The sequence below is a fragment of the Acanthisitta chloris genome, unplaced genomic scaffold (genome assembly GCF_000695815.1).
Source record: "Acanthisitta chloris isolate BGI_N310 unplaced genomic scaffold, ASM69581v1 scaffold19827, whole genome shotgun sequence".
Taxonomy (NCBI): domain Eukaryota; kingdom Metazoa; phylum Chordata; class Aves; order Passeriformes; family Acanthisittidae; genus Acanthisitta; species Acanthisitta chloris.
Window position 1 is genome coordinate 16056 of NW_008684507.1, and position 22705 is coordinate 38760.

At 44.1% G+C, this 22705-nt stretch overlaps 1 protein-coding gene across 1 annotated transcript in view; it reads left to right on the top strand.

Annotated features, from left to right (window-relative positions):
• RBM20 (RNA binding motif protein 20) overlaps positions 1–6156 on the top strand; it is a gene marked incomplete at its 5' end in the record, with an annotated part of 22206 nt that extends 16050 nt beyond the window's left edge. The window contains 3 exons of the mRNA XM_009079374.1: positions 1231–1350; positions 2070–2191; positions 6046–6156. Coding sequence (XP_009077622.1) covers positions 1231–1350; positions 2070–2191; positions 6046–6156 — 353 coding nt within the window. The remainder of the gene's footprint in view (positions 1–1230; positions 1351–2069; positions 2192–6045) is intronic.
• Positions 6157–22705: the final 16549 nt, after the last annotated feature.

Consider the following 22705-nt stretch of genomic DNA (forward strand, 5'->3'; position numbering starts at 1 on the left):
GTTCCTCAGGTTTCTGACATGGACTCACTATCTGGGATTTGCAGTCCAAGGCTCTAGGCCCTCTGCAGACACAGCTGCCAGCTCAGGAGCCCAGAAATTAACTTGAGTGAGATGAAAGTTGCCACAAAGGCCCTGGGGGTTTTAGGAAGAGCTTACTGGGGTTTTTCCAGGTTCTCTGCTGCAGATTTGGAAACCTGGGATGGACTTAAACTTAACTTGAAAGATGACAAGTCAGTATTTTCTTTTTTGTTTTAAATTATGTAATAGATATGTTTAAAACAATGAAGAAAAATTCATTCTCATAGCCAGAAACTGCAGATCTTTGAACTACAGACTTGAAAGGCAGGAAGGGTTTGGTTTTGGCAAAATATGTTTGTTTTATGTGAAAATACATCTGTTATCTAGGTGAAATTTGCAATGCAACAGAAATTTTGTTAGGGTAAGGCAACTACTTCTTTGATATAAGGACTGAAGCATAGGAACCAGACCAGTTTATCTGTAATTCTGTTGCTTTGTAATCTGTGATAACAAATCTTTCATTTTTTAAAATAAAAGTAATTCACATGTTGGGAAGGGAGAGCATCTGTTCTTTTGACTGGCTATATCCACCTCAGCAAATCAACACATTTGGAATCTCCTGCTGCATCCATTAATGTCAGTCAGCAGGGACCAACTATATCCCATCCCTACTAGCCAGAAACCAAAATCTTGTAGTGGCTAGGAGCCCTAAAGCAGAAAGTGTGGATGGGAGAAGAGTGGCTCCAGGGAGAAGATGACAGTGATGCTGCAGGGATCCTACCCAAGGCAGGTTTGGGGGATTTGCTCTCACCAGGTCCTGCTGCCCCCACCATCACAGCAGCACCTGTGTCAGCCCAGCTCCCTCACTGGTCATGCAGTGCCATATGTAGTTATGGAGCTGCAGGCAGACCATGCTTGTGCCAGAGGTGTCTATAATGTTATAGGTCTATTTCGAGATTAAAATACAAAAAGAACCTCAAACATAATATCAAATTAGAAATAGAAAAATTGTCTACTGGGAGAACTAGGATGACTGCACTGTGTGGTACAGCTGTTGGAATTGCACTAAACAGGCCTCTGATTTGAATGGAAAAGCACTTTTTTTCCAGTTTTTACTTCATTTATAGATCCACCCAGAAAGTGTTCCCAAGAAGTTTACAAACATCTCTTTAACAAACTGTTTTCATTCAATACATTTATTCATTTGTTAAGCAAATTCTAGGTACCTGGAAATGAGATCCCTGGAATACCCGGAGGTAGAGCCTAAGCAAAGACACTCTCCCCCAGGCTGGGAACAAGAGGATGTCTTCACCGAGCTCAGCATTCCCCTGGGTATGTTCTGCTGCCCACTGCAATACCCAGAGCTTACAACAAGATGTCACTTTAAGGCTACTTGCTATATTTATTTTTCAGAACAGATGTGAGGGGAGCGAAGTAACAGGGTGGTAGTTGTTGAAAGAAATGGGCTTTTGATTGTAGGTCATTGCCAATTTCATGCCAAACAACTGGCAAAAGGTAGCTGTTAATGTCACTGATGAGATGAAATAAGTTCCCTTGGACCATATATAAAATACATACAAAAATAATCATTTAAAAGTCTTTGTCATTAAAGTATTGGCTAGACTTTCACTGTAAGTGAAAGTATTGGTTTTGCTGTGTAAATACTGATTTGTGAGTAAAACACCTAGAACAAGTGACTCCCAAAAAGCAATCTATCTAACTTAAGCATGAATTTACTGCTAACAAGTATTATTGCTGTTCCAGCCCTTGAGATTATAGAGTGAAGTTTCCAGTCAATATTATGCACAAGAAGGTAAATTTTTAAATGTGTATCTAAGAGAGAAAAGAAAGGTGTATTTGCAATGCACAGATTTCAAACTGAGGCTCAGTATTGCAAAATCAGGGAAATCAGAGAAGTGAATCCAGGATTCAGTCTTCCTATCCCTGTCATTTAACTAAACAGCATCTTTTTCCTTTGAAAATGAGTTTATTGTGGGAGGAGTGGGGTGGTTTCGACTGACATTTTAATGTAATTCAGAATTTCTCAATAGGTGTGGAATTTGTGGTGCCTAGAACTGGGTTCTACTGCAAGCTCTGCGGACTCTTCTACACCAATGAAGAGACAGCAAAGACAAGTCACTGCAGGAGTACTGTTCACTACAAAAATCTTCAGGTAAAAACACACTTGAAGCTAATAATGAGCTCATGGCACGGATTGTGTGTAAAGCAGACGAGGCAATAAAAAAACTAGTTTTTATTCTGTGGACAGAATTCAGATGAAGTGAAACCAGATAAGCAAACTTTTCAGTAGTTCCAAATGTTAGCACGCTAATTTCTCACACCCAGATCCTTGAAATCAACTTCTGGTTCATAAGTAAAATGGGGCCAGGTGATAATTTGGTCTTCTCATCTACATTTTGTCCTTGTCACTAGCACAGCAAGCAACTCAGATCTTTAATTCTCAGTTCTCAGGGGTCCCAGATGTTTCTGTCACTGGGAGTGAGCCCTGCAGCAGCCTTTTTACACCTTCATTTCAGGAGCATTAGACGTGCCACTCGTTTAAAATCGTAGCCAGAATTCTTTGTGCCTCGGTGTGAATCTCTGCAGCGTGTTTGGGCACGCACAGGCTCCGCGAGGCATTTCCTGTGACCCGCTGAAATCACCTCCCTGTGCTCCACAGCAGTTCAGCCACACCGAACACCACTGCTGAATAATTTCTATGAGGATATGCAGAAGCATGTAATTGCTTGTAGAGTTTCCACAAGAATATAACATAAGCCTGTCAGCAGCTGATAACAGCACAGGGAGATCGGGATGCAATCAGAAGATCCTGCCTTTATCACTTCTCAGATGCACTGTTGATACTATCAGTCATGACAGCATGAGCACTAACTGCCCCATGTGAGGACTCCTCAGAGGTGGCCTTGCCTCTCACCTCAACTCCCTGCCTGTGAGCAGGGTGTGTACACTGCAGAAGATGCTTGTGTTGGCATTCTCATACTCTTAGCAAAAGTCACGAAAGAGCAAAGCAGAGCTGCTCCTTCTGTCTCTGTTCCTTCCCTTTGCCCACAGCAAATGCTGTAACTCTGCTTCTCTTCAGTAGCTCTTTCCTTAGCTGGCTAGTAGGCATTGACTTTTCCAGTGACCCTCAGAGTCGAATAATTTCTCTGGGAGAATTTTCTTAACTTTCCCGAAGTTCCATAGCTGTAATCACACAAAGGCCTCTGGCTTACAAAGACTGGGTCTGCAGACCTGCCATGCTTACTCATAATGGATCCTCTAAGTGCAAGCTTGAAAAACAGGTGCTGGCTTTGCATGCCTTTTTTTGCTTCGTACAAGCAAATCTGCAGGAATCCACCAGAGGTGGCACCACTCAGTGCAGCCTGTGTATCCCAGGCAAGTCTGCCCCAAGAGGCTCATGCTAAAGCAAAGACTACAACTCCAGCCCCTGCCCCTGGCAACTGGTTCTATGAAAAGGAGAGGGATTTTTTAACTTTTTTTTCTAAGTTATTTTGTTCAAGTCATAAGAAAAAAAAGTCCAACTAATACTGACTTAGTGTGAAAATAACCTCTTTTTTTCTCCCTGTTAAAACATTTCCCATGACCACTGTGGTCGATATCTAACACTGACTTGAGATAAAAGAACAAAGACTATAAAAGCTGTTAAAATTAAATCTGTCAAATGTGGTAATGAAAACAGACTGTTCTGTTGAACTGTACCTCTTATCTTACTAAATACAGGAAGTAAATGTCTCGTCCAACTTTTGCCTGCTTAAGTGGAAACTGAGCAACTTTCAAATCATTGTTCTGTGTTACTAGAACCCTTTTAGTTGCAATAATGCTCACTAGTGCACTCTGCAAGAAAATCACTCTTCTCCTGTGATGATGCAAGTTCATGAGTGTATCCAGCACTATAGGAACTAGGGACTGAGAGTATGTGAAGCTATGGGAGTGCTGCTGCAGACTTTCTGTTCTCTGGCCTGCATGACAAATACCATCATCCAGTGACAACAACAGTGTCCCAAATGCTGTCACAGCTTTGAGTATTTTATAGCTGATTGGCTACCTGTCATCTTTCATGTGATCTCCCTGAGCCACATCCAAAATATGTGTCCAGTGTTTGGATTTGAATGCAAAACTAAACAGTTTGTTTGCCAGTTTTCTTCCAAAAGCCTTGTTTATATGATGACAATTTTGTCTTGGAGTAAAATAGTCAATTCCATCTGAGCATGATGCCCTTTGGAGAACAGCAATTTCTGATGAAAAAAGATAAATTCTTTGTCAGCCTTGCAGACTTTCTGTAATTTTCAATTACCTTCAGCTTAATAAATTATTTTCCCAGGTAGTATTTATATTTACAGATCCACTGCATTTTCCATGTCCAGAAAGTCCATCATTTGGCCACCCCTCCCACCACAAAAAGCTTTCAGATTCATCTGGTGGAAGCTACCTTGGCAACTCAGTGCAGCATTTTATCCTGCTTTTCATTGACTTTATGCAGTATTTGTCAAAACTTGTATTTAAATGAAAAAATCCCACATTTTTTGCTTGACTGCCACTTTGCTATAAATTCTTCTGAGTCTATGAACTTCAAAACTGGTGTTTGTGGTAATGATTATAGCTGACAATGTTAGCTAAAGGTGGTGGATAACACTCTGTCTCGTTTTGGTCAGTAATCATTAAAAACCAAAACACTTGGGTTATCTGATCAGTGACAAGCATTAGTGACTTGTTACAGTTCATGGTGTACAGAACATGTCTCCCAACCTTTATGGAGCCTGTATCTCTGTATATTGCTGTAACATTTACTCTGGCTTTCTGCCACATGGAATTTTGCACCCAGAGATCAAGACTGAGGGTTGTGTAATTTCCACAGCCAGATCTCAGTCATCCCTTTGTCTTGGGCATGTCCATTCATTACCATTACCAAGTCCCTTTCAGATGTACCTCTGAGATTCAAAACCTGTTTTTGCATGGGAGAACCTGGCAGTCCTAGCACAGCCCTTAGTATTTTTACATCCATTTCTCATTTCACCTCTTCCCTATGGATACCAAAGGGTAAACTGCACTCTGGGGGAATCCTGCAAGTAGATAAAATTTTGCAGTGATATGAGATGGTCTTTTCAAAACAAATGAGAATGTGTAATTAGCTAGAAAAGAGAGTTTTATGATCCTAATAATGTGCAGGTCAGTTATTCTTGCATGTGGTATGTCATTAATTAGAATATCTGTGTTATTATGGTGGAATTTCCCATGTGTCTCTACACTAGCTGCTGATGAAGAAGCTGCTTTCCATCCATTTCTATGTCTGTTGACCTTGAATAAATACCTTGAGCACCATTTTCAGGCCCACATCCATTCATCGTCCATTTTGTGTGCAGCTCTGCCAACTAAGGGCACTGCCAAAAGGCTGAAGCCTCACTGGCCATGTCTGTATTTTTAAATCTCACAGAGTGCTTAGAGCAGTGAAAGGCTTTATCTTAGAGAAACACAAAAAATGTAAATACTCCAGCCAAATTGCTAAACTGTGTTAATTATTACTAAGTATGATTATTCCCTTAAAACAAAATGTTCTTGTGCAAAAGTTATATCTGAACTGGACATGATGAAAATGTCATATATATGCTTTAAATTGTGACTCTGAATCTATTTTCTGACACATCAGTCTTTTACTAGCATAATTCAGTTGGTTCAGGAGAATTAGTTCTTGCCCTATAGCACAAGGGAGGAGAGAATAGGTGAGGTCTAGTTACACAGACTGATGGGGAGTAGAGGTCCTCCGGGTTCTGTCACCTTGTGCCACAGAGTAAATCACTGGAATTCTGATGCTCTAAGTGTATTCAGGCAATTTGCCTGACACAGCTATATTTCCTGGCTTGAATGTTCACCAAAATGAGGTTTCTGTGTTCTTTCTTCCCTTCTGAGATGCTGGGGGAGCGAGAGCTCTGAAAAGGCATAAAGCATCCCATGTGGAATATTTTCAGTTTTGATAACGATGCTTTGGGTTTTTTTTTAATGTGATTGCAGAAGTATCTATCCCAGCTTGCAGAAGAGAGCCTGAAAATGAAGGAAGAAGGCAGCCATCTGCCTCAGGATGACACTGGCATTGTTCCTCACTTTGCGAAGAAAAAGCTATGATGCAGATGAACTGGAATAGCTACAACGAGTGAATGCTGATCCTTTATTTTTTTTTATTTCTATGATATAACTGTCAATTTGCACTGTACAGAGGAGGGGAAATAAAGAGCATGTTCCATGCATCTATGCCCAGAGTGCCATTAAAAACCAAAATGCCTGAAACTGTTTCCCACGGTGAAGCAATGCTGGCATATCTGTAAGAAGTGGAGCAATTCTTTCTCACACTCTGCGTGCTGGGAGTGGTTTCCTAGATTAAATCAGAATTCTCAGGGATTCTTAAAGTTTTAATTCTGATGTAGCACATCAAGTCAGGCAGAGTATTTAGAAGCACTCAGCATCCTCCAGTGGACACTGGAAGGAAAGGAGATGTGACTATAAATAGGCTTTAATGTTGCTTAAAATATCTTCAGCCATTTCACGCGTTGCCCCAGTGAGAAGTAGGATTTGCATAGGAGATCTAAAGCCATTGTGCTAAAACTAGTCAGTAGATGGCATAACGTAAACCCCATCAGCATCCACCTCCATGTGTCTTAGAGCTTGGTGAAATGATAGAATGTTTGTGTTGTTGAGCACTGACTGTACACTGCCGGTGTCGTACCAACACCGAGGGAGCAGTCTGTCCCAGGGACCTCCTAGCCTGAACCCAGCACAGCAAGAGCAATTTGAATGCACATGCTGGCAGCCAGCCCACTCTGGTTTCAGCATTTTCCATGGTGTGGTCAGGATATTCTCCAGGTACCATTGTGTTTGGAACTCTTCTTTTTGATAATTCTAAAGGGTGCCAACTTTGAGTCTTACAGACTTGAAACTCTCATGAGAGGCTTTTTTTTAAGTGCCACATGTTCGGACCATGTCTCTTTTAGACATTTTGTTCAAGATCCTTGCTTTTGGGGTCTTTTTGTTTTCTTAAAAGCTTGCTTTTCCTCAGCTTGGCAATGTTGAATTTTCCTGGTTTTTGTGGAAAGATGCCAGACTTTTAATATTGTTTTTGTATTTTATTTCCCTGAATTTTTTAAGGTGAATACAACAACTGATGGCTCACCGAGTGCTGCACTGAGAACACAGGATGCACCAGCAGCTCTGGCATTATTATGAGCTATTGTTTCTGCACTGTTGTTGCTTAGTATTTTGCAAAGTCCCTTTGAAATGCACTGTACAAGTTTCAGGTTCATTTCAATAGGGCTTTGTGTAGTAAAGTGAACACGCATGCAAACCATTGCCAGAATTCATCCCAGAGTTTATAAAATGTCCCACACGATCCTGACAGATGGGGATTTGCAGGTGCATTTCCATTCTTTGCCTGACTGTAATATTCATCACAGTATGTTCTGTAAAAATTGCGGGTGCTGGATGTCCTCTTTAGATGTTGTGCAGAGGAAAGAATTTCCCAGAAGGTTCTAGCTATCCCTAAGAATGAGGTGGATGTCGCAAAATATTGCAAAGTGGCTAAATTGCCAAAACTGCTTCCACCAAAGCATTTGTTCCATTGTGTCTCGTGCCAGCAGCCGTGCTCATTCTCTGAAGTACCCTGCAGCCAGGCAGTGTGTCTCAGAGGTGCCTGGTGGTGTTGCCTGAAGCCAGTTCCATTTCATGGCCTGTGCTTTATACTTGTTTTTACCAGAGGTAGGTTCAGTTTTCATATTTGGAATTCCTGCTTCTTGCAAGTTGAAGGATTCTTTGCATCCCAGATTCAGACAGGACCTATCCAAAAGACAAGGGGAAATGAAAAACATTACAGCCTAAATCCTCCTTTGTCCAGTATGTTAAGACTTGGGTCCATCTGCCACTTAAAACAGCCTTTTTGTTTGTTTGTTTGTTTGTTTTGTTTTTCCCTAGAAAAAACCCAGCAACAACAGTGTTGCAAACCAGGTATTTTTCCTTCCAGGGTTGGGTTTTTCTTTGACTGTTTGTTTTTCACATTGCAATGAAACTTGAGCACGGGGCTGTTAGGACAAGAGCTTGTATTGCAGGCTGTAAGATGACGAAAATGGCAGTAAAGATTGTGCAATTGTCTTCTAAAGTGCAGCTCTCAAGCTGGTCATGTATCATCTGAATATGAAGCTCCCTTCATGCCCTTCAGCACAAACTGAGCACAAGGGAAGGAAATCACTACAAATGCAAGCATCAGATCTTTGAAGCTAACCCTGCTATCAAACTGGGGCTCTCACCAGCCTAATGGGAGCTTGTTAGACCATGTGGTTAAGCTTAATTGGATGTGAGACATAGCTGACTGTATATCAAAGTCATATGCCTCCAGCAACTTTATCCCCAGGTAACCTCAAATGAGAAAAGTATCACTGTTATTATTCTTTATTTGTATTGTAGTAGAAGCTACAGGTCCACTGCCTTTATTATAGGCAAGGCACAAATCCACAACAAAGACTTTCCCAGGCCAAAAAGCTTTAAATCACACTTTCTGAAAACACACAACAGGTGGATACAGGCAGGGAAAACAGGTAACCATGCGATTTTGACTGGCAGCAGAAGAATAATTAAAATGAGTGTTTACCCAGGGGCTTATTTTTGGATCTACAGGAGATGATTCAAACTCCTTTCCCCCTCCTCTGATTCCGAACCAGGTTTGCTCCCATTATTCACAGCTTGCATTTAACCTACTTTTTCTTTTTCCCTGGATATTTGCATTAGACATGCAAAATCCCTTCTTGATACAGTGGGTCTGGGTATCCTTCAGTCCCCGATGACTTGAGTTTTGGTCTCCATCTGGGGCTCCAAAATCTGGAGTCTGCCCTAGGCTCACCAGGAACTGTCTTGGCTCCAGATACCTTGTTTGGGTCATGGGAACAGGCCCTCACTTGCCACTGAGGAAAGAGGGAGGCTCTAGATGGCATCTCTGCCCTATGTAGTTTCCTCCTCTGGAGATAGATGACTCAGGTGAGTGATGCAGGTGCAGAGCCCAGCCCTGCAGATGTGATTAGACCCAAACATTCACAGTGGTGGTTAGGACAATCTGTCCCTTTGGGATCTGTTCTGACACAACAGCAATCTGCAAAATCCTGGGAACAGCCAAATGGGCAATTCCCCTGCTGAGAAGGTCCTTTCTGCCCCTAAACCTCAACATTTGAAAGCAGTTAAAAAGCAATCCCAAGTCTCAACTAGCTCCTAATGATCCCCATGATCAGTTTTCAGCCCGATGCACTTTGAGAACTCAGAGGTAGTCTCCTTCCTTCTCCAACAGACCATCATGCAATGCTGACAGACACTCAACTCCTCAACTTCTCTCTACTACCTATTCTGCTGAGGAAGAAAGTTGCTGTAGGCAACCCCTTACCTTCCTCAGCTTGTGTAAAAATGTGTTGTTTCTTTTGGTTTCTTATATTTAAAATCTTGACTTTTTTTTAGTTGGCATAATTCATCATCACTATAATCCACGCTCTTTATTTATATATATATATATATATATATAGCACAAAGCAGGCTCAGGTCTAGCCAAAAAAACATTGATATTTAAAAAGGAGCTTCCTTAATATATACAAACCATTTCAACACATCTCAACCAAAGATAGCACTTTTTTAATAAGGACTATGTTTTTCATCTTTGTGAAATTTGTATTGATCTCAAATAGTCTTTAATGTCAAACTGCAACTTACTTTCCTTGAATTAAAATATAAAATAATGAATCATTTGCCCTGTAAGATTAGAAAAAGTTTCATATTGGCTTTGACACTAAATTAGTGTTAGGCTGGTTATATTCAGGGTTTTTTTCTATTCTCTAAGGATTAAGGCTGTGATTTGTTGAACTATACTTGAACTGGACCAGATGTACTATTTATTGAGCTTATATAATCTTGTTAATTTAAGTTTTGGCTTGTAAACAGTTGGAATTTGTTAGTACTTGTTTAATTATGTAGGAACTGTCACTGATATTAACTGATCTGTGTAACTGATTGCAAAGTGTTTCAATTTGTGTTTCTTAAAAAGAAAGATTTTAATAAAGAGAATTATAAAGCTTATGCATTGGTGGGCAATTGTCCCAGCAAGAACATGCTTCTAGCTTCCCAGGGAATCTATTAAATATCAGCCTGAATAAGAGATAATTTTGGGGGTAAGAGGGAAGCAGAGGGACAAAGTTTTGCTTTTAAATACAGTTTCTACAAGTTGTGATTCTTACCAGGAGTCTCCTGCTGTACAGATTGCAAGTGATTGCCATCATCTGGTGCTGAAGCTGAAGTGACACATCTCAGCAATAATGTTAATTGTTATTACCCACTCCTGTCCCTCTAGATATGTCCTCACTTCCCTTTTATTTCGGAATGAACTGGGAAAGCTGTCTGTCCCCACTGGGTTTTGTCTGTCTCCACCCAGGTGGTCTTCTCAGCCTTCTGAAAGCACCATATAAACTCTTCCCCAGCCAGGCACTTTCTCCACCTCATCTCAGCCTAAGTCCTCTGTTTGCCCAATTACTCTGTTTCCCTTGTTCTCTCCCTCTGCCAATATTTCTTCTTATCAGCAGACTGTCTTCCCCAGTGCCACCTCCCAGGGGGGCATTGACCTTTCCCACTCTCTTGGCCTTCTCTCTGGCTCACCGCCAGTGCCAGCAACTGGAGCTGCTGGGAGGAAACACTCACCCTCATTCAGGGTGATGTAAAGACATGCTTGTACTAAATATTCAAGCAATCCAAGGAGGGCAAAAGCTGAGGGGAGTCTTTACCACCAAATTTGATGAATTCATTCAGTGGAAAACACTTCGAGGAGAACTGAGACAAGGCAATGTCCAGTCCATGTGCAGGACAGGGCATGGGGCACTATCAAAGCATGAGCTACACCTCACACCACCCTCTGAGGGGAAATGGGTCTGTCTGCCACACTGAACAGCCAGGGAAATGGGTCATGAGCAAAAATGCTGGCACTCGGTTTTCTGACTCCACGGTTCATTAAATCATTGTCTTTCAAGTAACTGTTTTGCAGGTGAGGCACACATGTAATGTATTTTAAGCACAAATGGTTTCAGTTCTTCTGTCCTGAATGTATTGAAACTTTCGTTCATGTGATACCATCTCATTGGAGCTATGAATCTCTCACTCTAGAAAGCAGGCAAATCAGTTTTGTAAGTGTTAACTTGACATCATATATCCATAACAAAAAAAATTATAATAAATCCAAACTATGGTGTTCAAATGGAATGTTTCAAGCCCAGGTTTTGTCACAATTTTCTTGGTGGAAAGGGGAACTCAGGCCTGAAAAACTTGACAGGTGGACACCAGATACACCCAAACAGCAGCCTGGCCTTTTGGCACAAGGCTGTGACTGAGCTCACCTGGACAGCCAGGCTGTAACCCAGCACTCCTGCCTGACCCACAGGGCAGACTGGGTCAAGGCTGTCTGAAAACTGGAGCCCTCCCTGGGAAGTTGACCAGGAGGGAGGTCAGGAGTGTGTGGGGAGCTGGGGATAGTGCCACCTGCTTTGGATCAGGCTGGCACAAGGCTGGTGGACACTGCCCTGGCCAGGCTGATGGGCAGCTTGCTGCAGCACACACTGGCACTGTGTGAAGCAGCCTCCCTCCATCTGCTTTCCAGTGCTGAGGCACCCTGGGACTCTGCTGTGTTTGTGCAGGTGACAGCAAGGGCAGCCCCAGAGAATAGGTTTGCCTTTGCCTTTCTACATCCAACTCTGCCAATCTCCACTTAGCTGTGTCAATAGGTTGAGCTCTCGTGATTGTGTTTGGCTTGCCTGATGCAATGTTGCAGCATGAAGCCATGGGAGCTTGTGGTATGTGTTTGTGGAGGAAAAGCTCCCCCAGTTGTGGACAGTGGGGAGACTGGACAAGGTCCATGGATTCTCCCTAAAACATCTTAGTGGGACTGGGTAATGCAGTGGTGAAACAAAGTATCTTTTTTTCCCTTACACAAAAGAAATGCTCATAAAGATCAGCATTTGATAGCATGAAGCTGTGTCAGAGGAGGTTTAGGTTGGATGCTAGCTATAGGTTCTTCACCCAGAGGGTGTTTGGGCACTGGAACAGGCTCCCCAGGGAAGTGGTGACAGCACCAAGCCTGGCAGAGTTCAAGGAGCATTTGGACAACACCCTCAAGCACATGGTGTGATTTTTACGATTGTTCTGTGCAGGGCCAGGAGTTGGATTCAATGATCCTTGTGGGTCCCTTCCAACTCAGGATATTCTATGATTCTCATTGCAGGGACCAGGCTGGCCTTATTGACCTGGCAGTTAAGACTCCTCTCCAACTCTTCTGCCATGTCACACCTTCCCTTCTCTTGCCTTAGCAGAGCCATGGTGTATTACAGTGCTGGCCATCTGGCCCCAGTCGTTATGAAGCACACTGTCTCACACTAACCTGACATATTCACAGAACCACAGAAACATGACTCCCCAGATGCTGAAGTGAACGAAGCAGAGGTAGTTTCCATCTACTCCTTCCTGACTGTCCCCTTTTACAGCCAACATGAGCGTCAGTAGGGCCCTGGTGGGTGTCTCAAGTGCTTGGGAGCAGTGGAGCCACCAGGATACATCCTCCACACTGTGAAGATGGTTTTCCTAGGGCTCATCTGCACACAATTGCATCAGCCTACTGCAGGGTGAGATTTCTAATCAGATATCCAAGGCGCTTAAAGCCAGCAGCTTTCTCCTTTCAGTTCACATCAGGCCTGTTCTGGTTAAAGTTCTGTCTGTCAGGAGTAGTGTTCAGCTACCTGAAGTAGCTTCATTTAAACTGAAATAGGAGTGTATGTCAATTTTTAATTAACTAGGTCAGATCTGAATGAGTGGGCATGTCCAAAAGCTTTCTGTGAACTAGAAAGCTGCATAGAACAGGCTGAATCCAGCCTATTAAATGTTTAAATAATTGCCAGGCAGAGCCTTGCCCAAAATATTCCTCAAGGTAAGAGTAAGTATCAGCAGCACAGCCCTGGATCAGGAGGCAGCTTTTTCAGTCTGATTTCTTCCCTATGTCTTAGAAACAAAGGCTCTTAAAAGCTGTCCTCCCCTTGTTCCTGAGCCTTGTTTGAGGACATGCAAATTAGTTCCACCTTTCTTAAACACTGTCTTGGTGTCTTTAGAGAACACAGGAAGCCTGTTTTGTTTGTGGGTTTCTTCTCTGACTGAGCTGTTTTTGCATTGCAGCTGGTTTATCTTTGGCAGATAGCAACATGTTCTTGGCAGCAAACTTTCACCTTGAGCTCAGGAGGTGTAGCCACACTGTGTTTTGCACACCTGTGGTGAGGACCCAGGAAAACTTTGTTTGTGTCACTGCTGAGATGTAAAAAACAGTTTCACAGCATTGTTATTAGTGCATTGTAGAGGTCCTGGCTCCCAAGGGATGGGCACACTGGAGGGCAATGTGTCTGTATGTGCAAGACTTGTGCTGCCTTGCATGGGCTTTAGCATTAAACAGCTGCACTTGGACATACTTCACCAACATTGCAATGTTGTTTTGGTGTGTGCCTAAGCTGAGTTTCTGATCTCCTTGCCTACCCTGTTCACTATTACTTCCCACCCCACTGTCTGTAGGTAGAAGCTGTGATGATGAGCTTGCCAAGCCACTGGCTGCACATTCACAGGGACTGGTATCAGTGGTGCCCTCGCCACCAAGCGCAGCGTCTGTGGATAGAAGGCAGACCTTAAATAGACATTCTCATAGCAGGGTAAGAAAGAAACAACACAGAGACCAACAAGAAGAGCAGCCCAGGTCTGTCCTGATGCTAATGGGGATCAGCACCACTCCAGCTGAGCTATTCCACTGACTGTTTCCATTTGATTGTAACTGGGAAAGATTAACTCAGGCAGGCAAGATATTAGTCTTCCAATATACCAGCAAGGCATCCATAATGCTGTAAATGATCCCAGAATCCTTCTCCTTCCTTTTTCTCTCATAAATTAGCTTGGGGTGTGGGATGGGGGACTCCTGAGGGTGGGGGACAAGGGGTATTTTAGTGAGGCAGGGTAGGGATTTGCCACTGGACATTCCCCTCTTGTGCCAGGCACAGAAGGCAGCCCAGCTGCTGCAGGGGCACGAAGACCTGGCAGTGCTTTGTGTGACTGATGCCAGGCTGTGTGTGAAATGGACCCAAGAGGATTGAAATAAATGGGTAGGACTGTGTTCATGGGTATTTCCCACTAGTAAGCTGATGTCCCTGTGACTGCATGTTCACAGACTGTGTTACACGCTCCTCTGCTCTTCTCTTCCTGCAAAGGCAGATGCTGATTCACTAACTGCTGCCGTTGTTCAGCCATCAGCTCTGTGGAGTCTGATCTCAAAACCAGCAGTCAGTCTGATTGAACTGAAGGCTACTTGAGCCTTAAGGTAAGTTAAATACCTGTTTAAAACAGCATCAGATGCAAGCAGTGCCTAGCAGTGTGAGGAAGTGCTGGGCACTGCCAGACTGGTGAAATGAGAAAAACACCTGAAGTGAAAGAAACCCATCAGAAATATGATTTGGGTACATTCTCCCTAGGAGCTGCTCCAGCTTTCTTCACTCAGAACATGTTCACACCACGGCAAGGCATCGCATGAACTCACTTCATTAATCACTTCTTGTCAGCCAAGCAAAGTGGGAAGTAAATTCTGTTTGCTGCACCCACCATGCGGGTGGGCTGAGCGAGTGGGTGTTGGCTCAGCAGGAGCAGGTAGGTGTGTGCACTGGCAGCTAGTGTGGGTCAGTGGGTACACGGGAACTAATGCCACTGTGGTGTCCTGATTCCCTGTGATTGTGTGAATGTGCCTGAAGATGCAGATGGTATAAAGCAGAGTGATGCTTATGAGGTTTTTGAAGCTCACATTGCTCTTATTTGGTCCTGGAGGCTTTCTGCAAAGACCTCTCACTAAAAACAAAGAACTATTTTCCTGAAATGCAAGGGACCAAGTCATGTATTCAAAATCTTTCAATGCCCTTCTGTGATCTCATGGAACCTTTGAATTCCTCTTTACCTACAAGAGGTTTACTACAGTGCAAAATGAGTTCCTGGAGCACAAAGATGCTCCTTTCTAAAGGGATATGGGTTGTTGAGGCTTCAGGTAATGCTCTGAGGTGAGCTGTCATATGTAGCTAAAATAATCTTTTCCCACCACTTTCCTCATGTCAGCATTTCTAGTGCTCCAGTGCGTTGTGGCTGCTGTTGTTATGTAAGGATTTATGAATGGCTGCACAGTTCAAAGGCATATTGGCAACCCCAAGTCCCAAAAAAGCCAAGAGTCAGCCCAAGCCCTGCCCTGTTTCCCAAGAAGTTGTTCACCCACTATTATCCTTTTTTTATTTTTTTTTACTAGCCCACAAACTTTAGGATCTCTTTATTCACCTCCCAGTTTTCTGAGCATTTTGGTTGCACTAGTTTCATGGTTTCAAATCTTTCATCCACAAAACCTTGAGGGCTAGGGACATACTTTGTTTATAAATGAAAGCTAAAATTCCCTTGTTTCAAGGAGCTGAGATTTTAGGATATATTCCCCAAAGCATTAAAGTTGTGATAAAATCACAGGAGTTGCCAGCAGTGCAGAGTCTCCTCTGCTGGGAAGAGCAGGAACTGGAGTGCAGTGAGCTGCAGGCATCACTAGCTACTGTCATGTTAGCAAGACAAATAAAAATAACGTGGTTAAACATGAGCTCTGCAGGCCTAGCTAAAGAAGATAACCTCATCTCTCTCTAGCTGCAGTGCTTCACAAAAGCACTGCCTTTGTAATCCTCCGGATTACTGTTCACACTCTAGCACTCTGGCCCAGAAGCCTCTGCACCCCTGGCAGAGTGCATTTTAAAAGGATAAAGCCTCTCAGGGATGCAGAGGAGGCTGGTGCCAGCCAGGCACCTCATGGGACACGTGGCTGCGGCTGCTTCCAAACCAGGAGCGTTTCAGCCCAAGTAATCCTCCTTTCTTCCCTCTCGTTCCTCCTGACGCGTTAATTGCAGTGTCGTGCCGCCTTTCACGTAGCCCCCCTCAGCCTGAATCAGATCCCTATTGTCTGTGTTGTCAACACAGCTGTTTAAATCCCTCCCCCCAAATGCCCCTGCTTTCCAGAAAGCTCCTGCCTGCAGCGGCCAGCGCTGCTCTGAGTTTGCAGCTTTCTGTCAGGTCCTGGGCTGAGCTCAGATTCCTGTTTGGATCAGCATGAGGTCAAAACGGAAACATCCTCAGGAAAACCCTCCACTTCAGCGAAGCCTGATGCTCACTGACTGTGCTGGCTGCAGTGCTCCAGCCTGAGACTGACGGGCAATGCAGAGCGAAGCAAATGATTAGCATTATTAAAAGTGCTTTGCAATTATACAGCACCTTTTCATCTAAAGATTTCAAAGCTTTGTAGCACTCACGCAAAGTTACTTATTATCCCTGGCGTTTAGCAGAGTCAGGAAATGAAGGAAAGCAGCTAAGTGACTCGCCTTAGGTCATGCAGTAAGTCGGCGTCAGAGGTGGGAACTCAGCCCCGAAGTGCTGACTCTGTGGCTCATGCCCCAACGCGAAGACACACCTCACCTCCTCCTGTGCCAGGCCAGCTCCTTCAGGGGTGCAGAGATGGGGGAAGCGTTTTGCCCACCCGGAGAGTCAGCGCAGCCTGGGCAGTGCTCGGTCTGGGAGCAGCACCCATCGTTCCTAATCCCTGCTCCGTTCCCCAGCAGCCCTGTGCACACCACTGAGGAGCTGCAGTGGGATCTGTTGTGTGTGAGGCTCCAGTCCAGCCTGCCATGGCATGGTGTGGCTGAGTCCAGAGCAGCCAGCGACCTGGAGGGCAAGGTGTGGTGTGCTATGCCCCTGTGCAGCCCCCACCTCCAGCAGGCTCCCTGCAGCCACTGGCACTCCCATGTATGCACATGGGAAGGCCACAAGGACCTTCTTTGACAGGGGACATCTCTAGAGAAACTTCAGCCTTGATACCCTAGAACACACTGTTGAGGACCAGAGGTGTTTATATCAGCACTGCAGCCAGGCTGCTACTCTCCCACTAGCCAAGCCCTGGCTACAGTGAAGGTGCAGCAACACTGGCTCCCTCCAGACCAGATGGTCCAAGCCACCAAGGAGCCTGGATATGCATTCAGACACCTTCCAGGAGATCAGAAATACATTTGTTCGTTGTTGCACTCTTTGGCTAGCTCAATGGGCTGTGCTATGGAAGGAACTGGGTACAAACGTTCGAGCCTTGCAGCAGGAGAGCTGAAATTGTCAAGTTCTGACAATTCTCTGACCTTAGTCCAGTGGTAGGACTTTGGGACAGTGTCCTGTTTCCTGCGAGAAGAGTCAGAAGGAGGAACTGGAGAGAAAGAGTGAGAGGAGAGATGGACGAAAAAGCAGATGTGAAATGGGGTGAAGAGAGGCAGGTAGGCCTCCAGACCTCACTGGCCAGAAGGCCTTGGCCAAGTCCTGGTCCCACTGAGGTAAAACACCTTGTTGGTGTTTACCACAAAAAGTGGCTTGCACAGTTATATTTATAAGGTAAAAAATTATCTAAAAGACCAACTAATCTACTTCTGCTCCTCCATTGAGCTACTTATTTTTGCCCTGGAACTATCAGGAAAATTCACTTTGGTCGAGTTTTTCTTGGAGACTTGAGATGAGGCAGGTTTTTTAATGGCAAACAGTACTCTGTTTAAAATATTCTATCCCCGTTACGAAGGCAGGCGTGACTGATACAGCTTCAGACTTCCGAGGGGCATATTTAAATAAATAACAGGAACTAATCCATACAGTCATTTTTTCTTAGGAGCTTGGGGATTTACATGTCTAAACTTTACTGTGATGAGACTCCAGGACTGGGGATAAAACTCTAGCTAACTAGAAGCATAACTGCACTGGAGATAAAACCCAGGCAAGGGAAAAAAGCTTGAAGACAGATATTGCAGTTGAACAAGTTTCAACCTCAGAAATTATACGTAGAAAGAGCGGCCATTACAAGGAATCATTTTAAAAAGCAAAAGAACTGATCAGGTATAAAGTCTTGTGCTGGTTTTGGCTGGGGTAGAGTTAATTTTCTTCAAAAGTGAGTCAGAGTTTTGTCTTTTAAAAGATATTAATAAGAATATGGGAAAATGTTTTTCCTGGTTGCATACAGCTGAAGAAAATAGGGAAGGAAAAAGAGATTATACGGGATAGAGTTTAGTGTGTATTGGGTATGTGCAAAACCCAAATGCATATTTTGCCTTGACTTTCGCTGGGAATGTTAATCATGTGGCTACAGATGAGAGGAATAATAGGATTGGGGTATGGAAATGTTCCTGGCCAGGATAGAAACCAATCTCAGGGCTCCTTCCTGTGCTGAAGGCAGAGGAACGGGCTAATCCGCATGCCAGAGCTCTGGAAGAACTGGCCCGATGTCTTTAGCAGGTCCCTCAGTGAGGGACAGGAGCACAGTGAACCTGTATGGAAGAAGGGAACTGATCTGGACAAGAACAGGCATGAAGGTTTCAGCTTAATGGTATATGGAAAGCTTCAGACAAAAATGGTGAAGTAAAGGCTAGAAAAAGAGAGGGAGGTAATGGCATGAGATTAAATGGATTTATCAAACCCATTTATCTTTCTTGGGTAAGGCAAGCTGCAAGCCATTTGCTTAGTGAAGGAAATGGGGTGGATCTCGCCTATCTGGACTTAAATTGCACATTTCATGTGGTACCATGTGGAAAGTTCTTTTGAAAAGGGAGAAGTGATTTAGCACAAGGTATAAACCCCTTAAAGACCTGGTGTAAGAGCAGCGCAGGGCTCTCAGGCTGGAGGGCAGTTACTAGGGGAGTGTTAAACATCACTCCTGCAGATCTGGCAAAGTGCTTTTGTAAATGAGCTTGGCACTAATGTTACCGGAGAACTGGTGAAATTGCTGATGACAGAAAATACGAAGAAATCTCAGGACAAAGGAGGCTTGAGATATTATACAGGAAAAGGTAGTTAGCAGTAGAGAGTGGTGGTCATAGGCACAAATAACCAAACCCTTTCCTATGAGCTAGCCGGCAGCTCACACTTTGATCACTGTGTAACTGCCTTGCCAACACAGAGGAAATAGGAAGTGAGAAATGCAGTCCTGGAAGGCAGCAGGAGAGGTGCAGCCCTGGCTGCTGTGAAGGCTGAGCTCAAGGAGAGGCTATCTCGCTTCATTTTGCAAAGCAAATGCCAAGAGCAGGAGGATTTCTCTGCATAAATACTCCCAGGAAGGGGAGAGGGAAGAGCTGATAGTGCTAAGGGCCAGTGCTGGCACAGAATAAATGATCAAAAAGAGGCATCAGACATTTTGATTAGAAGATCGTTACGAACCATTTGCCAATGTGGTTCTGGAATAGCCTCCCCATTGCAGTTGTGCATGCAAAATATTAAATCACTTTGAGGATGGAACTTGGCAAGTTTATTGAAAGGATTATATCACATGGTGCCTTTGATACAAGAACTGATAGCACAGAAGTTCCTGCCAGTCCTGAGCACGAAGGTAAATGTTCTGTAACCCTCTGTCCACATAAATATAGAGCATGTGATTATATACACACAAAAAGCAGACACATGATTTATTAATCACAGGACCTCAGCTTGTCAAATAATAATTACAAGGCAATAACACACCTTGTTTTAATAAATGGCTCCCTAAGATTTTCTCCCATAGTAAACCAGTAAAAAAGGACAATTATTCTGAGGTAAAGGTGGTATTTCGTGTTTCTGACTGTTAGCTTTTAAATGAACTCCCTGTCTGGAACTCTTAAATCAAGTACTCCCATTTTTCTGCACATTTCACAAGTTCAGCCCTTTCCAGTAAAGCATCTTTTCAGATGTGTGATTGCCCTTTGTTAAGGCAGGAATGAACAGATGACAACTGCACCACAGGGGAGACATGCCTGGAACAGTTTTACAGAGCAAACCCAGTTCTGATGCTCCTGCCAGGAGGGTGTGCTCAGAGCTGTGAGAAGGCTTCTGATGCAATGTGAGGGGCAAGTCCTGGAAAGCAGTGATGGACACAGGAAGGCAGTGGTGTTTATCCAAAGCCATGGCAGTGTGTGACACTCTCCAGGCTCAGGCAGACACAGTGTGGTCTCTCTCCACCTCCCCAGGGTGCCCAGCCCCCCAACAGGCACTGCAGACACAGGTTCCCATAGACAGAGCTGCACAAGGATGTTCAAAAGCAGCTCTTAAGACTGAGAATAAGAAAAGCGAAAGTGTGTTTTAGTACCCTTTCAACCTGGAGCTGACACTGCCTGGTGCAGAATGGGATTATTGTGCTGGCAGTTCATTTTATGAAGGCACCTTTGCAGAAGATGCAAAAAAGTAGTCTGAAGGAAAAGAAAGCAGAAGGCCAAGAGACAGGCAACTGAACAGAGCAGACTGATTTAACAGCTATGATACGTTTTTGCTGTCTGCATTATGTGTGGAAATTTATATTCCAAGTGACACAGTAACAGACTCGACTGTAATCAAACAGCACTGCTGAGGTGTCAGGAGCACAGATGCTGCCTATCGAAAATATTTAAAACAGAAAGTAAAACTTTGAAAAATCCGCAGTGGGGAGCACAAGGAAAGTGTTCGGTGATGTTTCTAACCCAAGGCAACTTCTCTCAGCTTCTCTCTGCTCTGTCTGGTGCTGGAGGTCGGAAGACCTACATGAGTCACCCCAGCGACAGCTCAGATAAACCTTGATGAAAAGCAAAGGCCGACAGCAGCCTGGCCGGGGCAGCCTGGAGACGCGCGGTGCCTATTGTGCACCAGCCCTCGGCCGGGGGGAAGGGCTGCTCCACGCGTTTTGGGGAACTTCAGCCAATGGATTCCTCCCCGGGTGTTACGGGAGGGCTTGGCCAGCATGTGAGAAAGGGAGGGGAGAGTTTGAAAACAACCCAGCAGGCTCTAAGGAAGGAAGGCTGCTAGAAAGTGACCTGCTCGCCTCCGTGCAAGCATTTAGCTCCAGGTGATCAGCGGCGTTAGGGGTGGGAGCGCAGGAGGGGCCTGGGCGCTGCTGGCAGGTCCCCGCGGGTCGGCACGGCGCAGGTAACCGGGATGCAGGTGTGGGGCAGTGGGGGATGAGCTGAGCAGCCCACACGTGAGCTGTAAATTCTCCAGAAACGGTCGAACGAGGTTTTTTTTTTATATATGGGATGAGGAATTCTGCTGTTTTGGGTTTTATGGGGATTTTGGTGGTATGTTTGCTGTCAGAATGGCTGGGGGAGGGAGCAAGCAGGTCTCTACAGCTTAGAGATTAGCATGTGATCAGCTGTTCTTTTAATTATTGCAGGCAGCTTTGAGGTTAGAAAGGCAAAAAGAGGAGATATCTTTTAGTAGACTGGTTGGTGCAGTGGAAAAATACAAATAATATTTCATGCACATCAGCTCTTTTTCAGGTCACAGTGTTTTAGAAATCAGAGAATATGTGCAGTCAAATCTAGATGAGATTTTCAGTGATTGTAACCCAGCTGCTAATAGAGACATGAAGCAGAAGAAAGCAAAAACACACCATTTTCTTGTCTGGAGGTGTGCTGGATGGTTTAGATGAGTTTTCGTCTTCTTTTGACTACTGACCCAGCTTTTAGGCCTCTTGGAAGTGATCCAGTCCTAATTTTTACCAGAAAATCCTCTAGCAATTTTCTACAGTGCTTTAAAATGTGTAGTTGTTGTGACGTGGTATTTTGTGGCCTCTTCTCTCGTGCAGGTTCTGGTTACTGTTTAGTTTCTCAGCCGCCTCTTTCCTCTTCACTGAAAAATCTCTTCAAAGCCCCTTTCTGCCTTGCAGGGGAAGCTGAATTCCAAGATTTATGTTAATAGTTAGAATTTATTTTCCAAGTCTCAGTGATGACACTGTAGTGGTTTGCTAGCTATGCAGTAGTCAGTGGAGGTGCAAAGAGCAAACTAGGAATTAGTTTTTGATTGATGGGGGAAAAACATCTTTTGAGGCTGCCTCTGGGTTGCGTGTGAAAAAAGTCTTGTGTGAGCATGTTGGGCTGTTCTGACTTGAAAAAGTCTGCAATTTAGTGTTTTCATGAGCAAGAAAGGTTTTCTGTCATGTGTCTGATGGGGAGAGTATTCGTCATAAAAATACGGCAATCGTGCTGCACAACAGATAATTGTTGTTTTAAATCTTAAATCTAGTTTTGATGATTCATGCAGAGCTGGGCCAGTAAATGAATTCAGAGGCTCTTACACAAGGAAACTTTGGCTCTTATTCCAGTCAGAAGTACAGTGATTTGGAGTAGAGTTATACAGGAAAAACATGTAAAAATACTACAAAAGTCAAGTCATAATCTGTTAGCTGAGGAGGTTTCTCTTGCTGGCAGCTGAAAAATCCTGCGATGCACAAGCACCAAAGCAGAAGGGATCTGTGTTTGCTTCCCTCATTTCTTGGGCTCTCCGCAGTGACAACTTATGGAGCGAAAACAAAGGGTTAGCTGAGCTTTTAGGAGACACCGTGAATGGAGGCAAAATACATGACAATGAGAGGAGACTGTCATCTCTAATTAGGTGTCTGACCTCAGGCTGTTTGTGTAGAATAAACAGGGTCAACCTAAACTAAACCTGGGTAAAAGTTTGGAAGGCTGTGGATGGACAGGGTTTGGCTGTCAGTCCTAAACCTGTGCTATGTTAAAGTTTGAGCAGCGAAGGTGTCTGAAGCACCTTTCACTCATGGATTGCCTGAGCA